Source organism: Scleropages formosus, chromosome 23 (assembly GCF_900964775.1).
Source record: "Scleropages formosus chromosome 23, fSclFor1.1, whole genome shotgun sequence".
Classification (NCBI taxonomy): domain Eukaryota; kingdom Metazoa; phylum Chordata; class Actinopteri; order Osteoglossiformes; family Osteoglossidae; genus Scleropages; species Scleropages formosus.
In genome coordinates, this window is record NC_041828.1 from 117,225 (window position 1) to 127,484 (window position 10,260).

General features: G+C 52.9%; 1 protein-coding gene across 4 annotated transcripts; it reads right to left on the minus strand.

Moving 5' to 3' along the window:
- Window positions 1-223: 223 nt before the first annotated feature.
- On the minus strand, window positions 224-9,777 carry nedd9 (neural precursor cell expressed, developmentally down-regulated 9). 4 transcript variants are annotated; one of them, XM_029248522.1, is made up of 7 exons: window positions 9,546-9,777; window positions 5,101-5,439; window positions 4,765-4,863; window positions 4,576-4,680; window positions 2,971-3,927; window positions 1,868-1,957; window positions 224-1,142 (listed from the first exon to the last, which is right to left on the minus strand). In XM_029248522.1, the coding sequence occupies exons 1-7, from the start codon at window positions 9,555-9,557 to the stop codon at window positions 630-632; spliced, it is 2,115 nt and encodes a 704-aa protein (XP_029104355.1). In that variant the 5' UTR covers window positions 9,558-9,777; the 3' UTR covers window positions 224-629. The 4 variants fall into 4 exon arrangements, with proteins under 4 accessions (XP_029104355.1, XP_018603290.2, XP_029104354.1 ...); XM_018747774.2 differs by lacking the exon at window positions 9,546-9,777 and adding an exon at window positions 5,865-6,012; XM_029248521.1 differs by lacking the exon at window positions 9,546-9,777 and having other exon boundaries at window positions 5,101-6,013.
- Window positions 9,778-10,260: the final 483 nt, after the last annotated feature.

Genomic DNA, 10,260 nt, shown 5'->3' on the forward strand with positions numbered 1-10,260 from the left:
AATATTTATTTTGTGAAGTGAACGTTGACTTGTCAGTGTGTGCAGCACCGTGAAGGTGTGCGCGCGCAACTGCGCTTGATGCGTAGCGTTGCGTTCTGTGCGGGACATGACCGTGGCTGAGCTCCTTGCTCCTCCAGTGTCCTGCCGTCCTCTGCGTGCACAAACTGCTTAGAGTTCTGAAAATCCCCAATCACTTGTCACTCAAGCTCCACTACCAGCAGAAGCATATTTTATACAACACATTTGAAAACTTTGCATATACAGATAAAGCTAAGGGTCACAAACATATGTGAATACATTCAAAGTGCAGGGCAAACTTTTGGATTAAGTTTGAGAGAAACTGCTGAGGATAAGCGTCACTCTCAGCAAAGGTTTTTCTTGCGCCGGACCCTTCTCAAAACACTTAGTAGAAACTTTATTCCTTCATCTGCGCTTTGAAGGCGGGCCTGCAGAAGGTGCAGGATTCAACTAACTCCTGTTCACCCCAAACAACTAAATAGCAGAGAAACATACACAGGCAGGCATTTTATCGTGGGGAGATTTATCAAAATCCACAACACTTGTCACTTTCTCCTCCATGACATACACACAATAGGCTGACGCTGACACCGACACGTGGGGCACCGCGTTCACGGTCCGGACGCCTGCTGCAGCTGTGCTTTGAACTGCGCTGCCTGGTGGGACAGCAGTGTCACGCGGTCCACCATCTCCTGCAGCGCAGCCGTGTTGGGGTAGCGCAGCGCAGCCATCTTGGTGGCCCCCACCACTGTCTTGAGGATCTGGCACAGCGCGTTGCTGCCGTCCATGACACGGTGGGCCACCTGGGGGGCGGCCACCTGCCGCGAGAGCGTGTCGCCGATGAAGACCAGCTTGTGGGCGCTGAGGATGACCAGCTTGCTGTGCGCCACGAACACGCGGGGCGGCTGTCCAGCGCCAACGCAGGCAAAGAAGGCGTCCACGGCGTTCAGAAACGTGGCAAAGTGCGCGCTGCACTGCTCCGAGTAGAAGCGCAGCAACTGCTGGTCCCGCCCGCACAGTGCAGCCCCGCCTCCCGTGGAGGCAGGCTGCTGGGAAATCCACTCGGGGGCATCGTTCTCCACGGGCCGGATCACCTCCTGTTCCAGCTGCTTGTACTGCTTGAGCTGCGAGAGGAGGAGGAAAGAGACGCTGCGTTAAAGCACTGCGGACGTGAGCTGCCAGCAGCCCTGACGAGGTCTGCAGGTGCACTTTAGCGCTATTTTCACAGTTAGCATAGCGACTGGCATACGTGGACGCAGCTCGTGGTGGTGGATGTGTTCGCAACGTCAACGTTACTCCTTTAAACAAGACCGTTTCCGATCATAAGTCGCCTGCCTTCCATGCGCACCTGCCCGTGTCGCTTGGCACAAATTAAATCACAGCTGTGGGACATCTGAGGTGCACATGGAAGGCGGGCAGTCCCTGAGGCAGACTACTCAACACCCAGCTGCCTCCCAACACTCACCTGGCTCCATCAAACAATTAACTCGGCACTACACTACTCCGCAACTGCCTACAGCTCGCAGCCATACCCGCGTCCTGTCCCGTGCATTTATTTACTGTCTTGTGCTCTGTTCTGTGTTGCACCACCATGGTCTCCAAAGAAATGACATTTCGTCCCACTGTACACAAGTTGTATAGAGGAATGACAATAAAAACTACTTGAACTGGATGAAAACAGCCCTGTACTCTGAAGATGCTTTTACAGTGCAGGAAATGTGTTTGCAGCTGAAGAGACGAAAGCAGGGCTCCCACAGCGAGCTCCTCAGGAATTTCACTGTGCTTTCACGTTCAGCAACGGTGGGGTCAGGGGCCAGGAAGGACGGCCTTGGGAGGCTCTCAGCATTACCTGCTCCTCTTCCAGCTGGATCTTGTTCTGCTTCAAAATGTTCTCCTTCTCCAGCAACTCCTGCTGCTGCCGTTCAAACTCCTCTTTGCCCTGTGAAGCAAAGGAGCACTGGGGGTTGGGAAGGGGGTTTACCCTGGACTTACCGGAGACTGCGGGAGGAAACCCACATGAAGACAATGAGAACATGCAAACTCCACTCCACGTAAAATGATCGAGGACTGTAGGCCAGATCCAAACCCATAGCCCAGGAGCTGTGAGGCACCAGCACCATCTGCTGTGCCACTGTCCTACTACAGCGTGGAGCCAGTTTCACATCGTGAAGCTATACGGTCACGGACTGGATGCAGACAAGACCTGCTGAACACACGGTCAACTGATACACTTCAATCCACGTCATTAAAGCAGAGCGAAGGCCGCATTCCCTAGTATATAGCTCTGCTGTCTCACAGCGCCTGGGTGGTGTGAGAGGAAGTGGGTTCGATCCCCGCTCAGTCTGTGTGGAGTTTGCATGATCTCTCCATCTCCGCGTGGGTTTCCTCTTACAGTCCAATGACATGCTGTTCAGGTTCCCCCATAGTGTGTAAGTGACAGAGAGAGAGTGTTCCACGGATGTACGGATGAGTGACCCAGTGTAAGTAGTGTATCTAGCAGTGTAAGTCACCGTGGTGAAAAAGGTGTGTGGGGTAAGAACACTACATAGTATCCATCAGAAGTCGCTTTGGAGAAAAGCATCTGCCAAGTGAATAAATGTAAATGTATACAGTACAGAACTGAGGGGACAACAGGTGCCATACTGGTTAGTCCTTGAATCTGCACCCGCCCTGCAGTAACCTTGATCCAAATAATTACCCTCAACGGATAGAGTACAAATTATACTTGGCCGAAGTAGCTGTAAGTTGCTCTGGAGAAGAGCATCAGGTACATGAATAAGTGCACACAGCAGACAACGCAAGTCACTTTGCACACAGGTGTCACGGTCAGTGATGGCAAATAAAAACAGCTCAAATGCCCAATATCTTAGACGGTGCAAACGCTGACAGTCGCCAAAGTACAGACACTTAGGTAAACGCAGCAGTCGGTCCCAGCCCAGCCCGAGAACCCACCTGCAGATGCACGTAGTCGTAGTCTTCCATCCAGCTCTTGACACAGCGCTCTGGGCTTGCACCACTCAGCGTCTCCTGCTGCGTGTCCCAGGGCAGGGGAAACGGCCGTGTTGGCCCCCACTCCTGCTTGGCTTCCGGAAGCACGACGCTCCCGAAGAGCAGGTCCCCTCCGGCGGCGAAGGTGGCGGCGAGCTGCCTGATGTCATCCGACACGCCGCGACACACCACGAGCAGGCGGTCCAGGTCGTCGCGGCTGCCCGGCGGCACAGGCGGAGCCCAGCTGGCCGAGTCCAAGGTGCGGCTGCTCTGCTGCGTGATCCGTAGGGAGTCGTCCAGTCTCTGCAGCTGCTGCCGCAGTCTGTCCCGTAGGCTGGGCTCCAACAGAGCAGCAGCACCTCCCAGCGCCCCTCGGCCCAGGAGCAGGAGATCGGCCAGCGCCGCGCACAGCGAGTCTGCGGCGCCCCTCAGCTCGGCATCGTGCTGCTCCATGAACGGCCCTGTCCTCCAGCAGGGCGACGCTGCCAGGCCCAGCAGCACTTGCACAGCGGCGTTCGCGGACTGCAGCGGCCCGGCTACCTGCTGCACGACAGGGTCAAAGGCCTGCTCCCGCGCAGGCTCCACCTCCCCAGCGAGAGACAAGTGGCGTACGCCGTCCAACACGTCACCCAGCGGCTGGGGGCCCCGTGGTTGAGAGAAACGTGCCCCGCGCGGCATGTCGTACACGTCCCTGTGGCCACCAGCAGACTGCTGTGTGGGGGGCACGTCGTATACACAACTCCCGCTGCTGCTGCTGCTGCCAGAGGAGCCTTTCTTCAGGCTGACGTCAGGGTGCACGTGGGCGAGCACGGTGGAGGGAACGTCGTAGATGCCGCCTGGCTGTGGTTGGAAGGGCTGCGGGAAATCATAGCACCTCTCAGGCGGAGCGGGGCTGCTGTGGCTTGGCGGGACGGAGTAAACCTGCAGGAAGCAGAGCAGGTTACCTGAACAGTGCAGGGTGCAACCAAGCAACGCCTAGACCTCTTGTTCTGGAAAGAATTGCTATTTGCTGTTTTCATGCATGCGACCATCTGCAGCGTCCCACTCAACCACACCTTGGGTGGTGCTCACAGTTACCACAGTAACCCCTTGAAGCAGCACCGGCTTTGAAATCTGTGACATGGTTAATGACATCTTTGCCATGAGCCGTATACACAAGAAAGCGATGAAAACAGACGCAAATAGCAGCTTCACACTTTTCCTCTTTACAAAACAATCAGAGTCAGCGTCAGTGGTCAGAGCAATGCGCTTGAAGCTCCACTGCAGTGCTGTTGCCCCTCCTGCCTCCCGCTCCAAACCGTATGATGACGTTCTCAGGGAAAATCTGACTTCTCAACGTGAAACTCTTCTGGCTTCTTTGTCCCCCCGTGTGCGACAGGGTGGCCGTCTCGATGTGGCAAACTGGAGACCGCACACCGTCAACACAACTGCAGAGCGACTTCTTGGCATTGAAATGTGTAATAGAGCAAGCCAGAGTCTGGTACGGCGAGGTACGGACTGCTACACTCAGGGAAAGTCAGGCAAACGTGGAGGGCGGCGGGCCGTTCGGTGGGTTTTCTGACCACATACCCCACGCACAGCAGGCGGGATGTCATACACCCCTTGTGAGCGCAGTGTGCCGAGCTGCCTTGGGAGCACAGACCCCACCTGCTGGCTCGGGGGAATGTCATACACCTGGAATGACAAGCGGTCATCCTGTGACACCATTCTGTGTACTCCCCACCGGGTCAGTGCATTAACACACTCGCGCACGCTCACCTCCTGCGTCCGGACCGGTGGCACATCGTAAAGGTCCTGCTGGACACCCGGGGACTGGTCAAAGGCGTAAGACTGGCCCACACGCACTGGGGTCAGCACCTGCTCAGACCACGACAAGGAAGCGAGTGAGTGCCTTCATGTGTGACAAGGAGCAGAACAGAGCACATGCCCACTGATTTCCAGAGCGACACACCCTCACCTGGGTGACTCACGATAGTGCCCAGGCACCCACGCATACCTGCTCAGCATGTTAGTCACTCAAAAGGGTAAAACGGTAAAAAGGTAACGGTATTACTGTAACATAAAGTACCGAATGGTGTATTTTGAGGTAAATACCTTGTCTGGAGTGGCATCAGTGGCCCCAGTGGCCCGTCCGGTTGGCTGCGGCACCTGGTAAACCTCCTTCCCCAGAGGCACCTGGTACAGCCCATCCTGCTTCCCCGGACCCTGGAGGTGATTAGCGGGGTGCGGGGATGGGGCCTCGCACCCTGGTCCGACAAGCAGCTTGAGGCGGTTTCCAGGGGCGATGCCCTGCCTCCCGTGCAGCGAGCAGAGCCACCAGCCTTCAAGGCCACCTGTGTTCTGCTCAATGACCGTGAGGATGTCCCCCTTGCGGAAGGCCAGCTCCTCTGGGGACTCGGGCACGTTGTCGTACAGCGCCCGGGCCATCGCACCCTGTGGGGAGTTGGGGGGGGGGTTACAGGGACACACAGTTTCGCCTTTACTGTGTGCTAAGCGCCCCATATACATTTTATTATATATTACGTTTCATTATGACAGCGGTCACCAAGGCCGACCGCGGTCGCTGCTCACGGTCAACACACTTTGTAAGGAACTGTTACATCAGCATGTGCAGCGAGGACCTCCAGCAATTCTGCTCAAAAAATCCCCACGTGCAATAACCAGTGAGCAGTTCGCTCAAAGTGTGTGTCAGAAGCAGTACAGATGTAAATATGAAGTCATTCTACTTGCTATCAGAGCTGTGTTTCCTATTGTTGTCCACAATGAGATCTGTGGGAACGAGAAATGTGTGTGTTGTGCATATTAGAAGGTTTATTGGAACAGCAGTAAGTTCCTGTGTCAGGCTGCTATCTGTGTACCTTTGAACCGCTGCCATGAGTCACCGTGATCATTCGTAACTCGTCATCTCTCTCAGCTCAGACACTGCAAGGGCTGAGGGATCCACGCAGCAGCTATATTTATTATGAATATTAACAACAACAACAACAACAACAACAACGATGACACAGAGAGAGAGACACAGCAGCTTCTCAGAAGAGCCCCAACACACACGTCTGAACCTCACGGAGCCACAGCAGCAGCCCGTCGACCTCTGTGCGACACGACGCCACGGCAAAAGGCCCGGATGCGTCGACACCGCTGCGCTCAGGCAGCTGCAGCTTCCCCTCAAAGAGCGGATACCGACTGTCGCTCAACATGAGCAGGAACACACGCAGCCTTTCCACTCGACACTCTTTCAAAGGGCCTGTTGCACTACAGCAGAGCAAAAGAAGGTGGAGTCAATCTACGCATCACACATTAACATGTGACGACAGCAGGAGTTGCACTTACAGGACCCAGGGGCTCTCTCCTGAGTGCGAGCGCACGCACGCGCACACGCGCACACACACACACACACACACACGACGTCCGGCTTTGCAATGTGAATACCAAGGTTTCACTTCTGAATGAGGAAAAGCATCTGCTAAATGAATTAATGTAAATACATGTTAAAAAGTATTTAGATTAGTAACAAAGGCACACAAGGACCAGCAGAGACTTTTCACACGGGCAACGGCCTTTGGTGCACACAGACACACACACACTGCAGGCCTGCATAGACAGAGAGGAAAACTGCCCCCCTCCCCCCACACTACTGCACAGATGAGCAATTGTGTGTCTGGGGTCACGCCACACACCTCTGGCTGACACACCTTGAGGTGAGTTGCCATGGCAACTGGCCCTGCCCACAGCAAGGGATTTTCCATTCAACACAAGACAGCCACTGGCCACAGTTCTGTGCGGCCCTACGCGTGAAGCAGCATACCGAGGGGGAGAACTGCCGGTTCCTGGAAGCGAGCTGCGAAACCTGGGAGCAAGAGTAAATCACAGTAACCAGGAGACAATTTACAGTCAAACAGAGCGAGACACAAACAGTCCATGTGGACTTGATAAGAAAGAGCAAACAGGCGCGGTCATGATCCCCACACACACACACACACACACACACGCACGCACGCGCGCGCGGAGTTATTAACGTTCACCGAGTGGCTTGGAGCTTCTTTCTGCCACTTCACACACTTTCCACGCTGCGAGCAGACGTACGTCACACAGAGGTGCAAACGCTCAGTGCACAGCTTGAGGCTGCAGTTCTCCCAGCCGCAGCTCTTCCTCTTTCTCACCCTTTCCGCCGTCTACAAATGCAAAGCAATCTTATGAAAGTGCTGTCAAACCAAAGGTCCGCTTTTTGAGACCAACAGCATGCGGAAAAAGCGAGAAGCCCTCGCGTGACCGCATAAGAATGCTGGACCAGGGACCCCAAGCAAAGACAGGAGCAGCCTTCCGCGGATGGGTCCTCGCTGTCCGCACGAAGGTTACGGCGGGTATGGATGACTTCGCTCAGGAAACACTCTTTCCCCTCCAAAAGGGTGCCGGAGAGTCGGGGAGCTGGGCAAGCTCCACCGAAGAGTGTGGCCTCCGTGTGGCACCTTCCCACCTCCTCCCACTTCCTCAGGCAGTCCTTTACAGCTGGCTGGATTTAGCCGTAAACCTGTCCACTACATCGCAATCAGTAAAGCCGTACTAATGGAGACATACCTCAATTTATTCACGGGGCAGATCCTGTGCTAGTCTTGAATATATACTGCACATTGCTGTCAAAAACGCACTACAGAACTCTGGGCAACACGAAAATTTAAACTATTTTACAGCGACTGGAAATGGAAACGCGTTGTGTCTACAAACTCTGCATCGATAATAATTGTTGACTGATTCATCCCATAAACATGTGCAACACTCATCATCTTGTTATTGATGGCTAACAGTCAGCAACACCTGACACACACTGTAAACACTGCAGAAGCGAGCTGAATCGACCCGGTGCCCTGTCTGGCTCTTCTTTATCACTGGACACAGAAATGCAGATGATATTTGCCCCACAAAAAGAACAAAGTCTTGAAAACAGAAAACTGAATAAAATATTGATAAAAGTAAAATTTTAGAAAAAAAGACTGTAGCTCGACCCCAGTAACATGATGAAATGTCCTCTTCAGGCAAAGTGCATCTATGTACACATTACTAACATAAATACACAGTTTTCTTCAAAGTCAAGTCACAGTTTCAATTACTATTATTTCATCTGAGAAATATCAGCAGACTATTGCTACACAATTGAAAGCATAAATGAGATTAAAAACAAATAAGATATAATTCCTCAAGCAAAAACAAAGCTACATTGCTCTTGCATGGTGACTTACTGTGTAATTCACTCACTCACTCACTCACACACACACACACACACACAGCCTGAACCCCAAGCCTAACCCCGAAACACAGGGTGCAAGGCTTGGGGGACACACACCCAGGACGAGACAACAGTCCACTGCAAGGCACCACAGTCAGGACTCGAACCCCAGACTCACCAGAGAGCGGGATCCGGCCAAACCCGCTGCACCACCGCGCCCCCTAATGTGTAACTCTGCTGTGTAATTATAGCATGTATGGGCATTACACCAGGCCAGTGGTGGGGAATGGGGCTCAAGGCAGCACCTTTCCAGTTACAAGTCCACATCTTTGATCACTGCACCCTCCGTTGGCCCCATTTGAGGGTGCCGTGTCTGATAAAACAGGATGTATCGCTAAGTGTCTTCCAGAGAAACTCTGCACTGATTCCTTGGTCCTTTGCATCCTCCGTGTGTGTGTGTGTGTGTGTGTGTGTGTGTTTCATAACCAGTCAATTACAATTTGGTGTCAACTTAGGTTGTCATTTACACTTATTCATTCATCACACTCTTCTCTGCAATGACATACAGCTCCGAGGAAATACACGCACATTGCTGGTTCACATCCATCCAGCAGCTCTTATAGAAGTGACATTCAAATAACAAATACGTAGACAATCGTAGCAGATGGTGTTGGACTCATTGATGGAGCTCCCAGGAGATCAGGAGAAAAGTGGCTCTCAAAGAGATGGGTTCGAGGCCCTCCTTCAGTGTGGGAGGGATTCAGCAGCTCTGAGGGACGCAGGGAGCTCATTCCAACCAGTCATCAGGGACAAAAATTAAGAGCATGAGGACTTTTGATTTTGGAGCCATGGCAAACGGAACCACCATGTGAGCCAGAGATAAAGGACCACATCAGTACAGGAGTCAACAGAGGTGCCCACATCATGACACTGGCTCACTGTGGTAAATCACTGCGGAAGGTTCTCTGTAGACAACGGGGCTCAGTTCCCTCACTGAATGCAACGTGCTTTACATAGTCAGAAATGCGCGTTAAAACTGTGACGGTTTCTCTCTCTCTCTCTCTCTCTCTCTCTCTCTCTCTCTCTCACACACACACTCACTCACTCACACACACACTTGTGCCACAAGTTGTGGCGCGAGGAGGCCAGCTCCAGACCATCCCTGCTTGCTTCACTTTGCGAACATTGATTGATTGAGCAGTACAGTGAGCTACAGTACACAAACAAAGATACCTGGCCTGTTTATACACTAACAGCCCGTCTGAGAGCTACACAAACATTCACACAAAATCCAGTAGCGCTGAGGTAACTAACTTACCCACAACTTCATCTTTCTCTGCTGCTCGCTCGCTCGCGCTATCCGTCTGTCTCTCTGTGTGACTCAGAGCCGGAGCGCCATTCAAGGTGCCTTGTCTTGTGCCGCCGCCGTTGCCCGTGCTGGTAACAAAGTGACAAGACGACGACGAATCGTCACAGTGTGACCGCGAAAGAGCGACAAAGTGACCAAAGTGACCGCCGCACGAGTCGACGTTCGAGCGCCGCTCGCTTCTTCGCTGCGTAGGAATGCGTGTGCTCATTTGCATAGCGGAGCCACGATTGGCTGGCCAGCCTGTTGCCCCTCCCCCACGCACGACGCTATGATGACGTTACGCTGAGCTGCTCGACGTCGGTATTTCCTTTAATGTAGCAACGCTGTACAGTAGAGGGTGGAGTGAAGTGAAAGTCCAGTAGAGTACTAAAATTAAATCGGTTTATTCTACGGGTTTTTACTCGGCAAAAGCGCTGTATGCAGTTCGGGGCCTTGTTTCCGTTTAAAAAGTCTGCTTCCGTGCCTGTGAAATAACTTGTTTACCTTTTTTTTATTTTTAAACAAAAATCAGTTTCAAAAACAAGTCCAAGTACTTCGGTCTTATTATAAATAATCATTGTGTGGTTTCCGAGGGAAGAACGAGAGTTCAGCCCATGCCATGGCATGGCAGGCATGTGCGTGCACGCGCGCGTGTGTGTGTTGGGGGTGCAAATCAATTATTTAC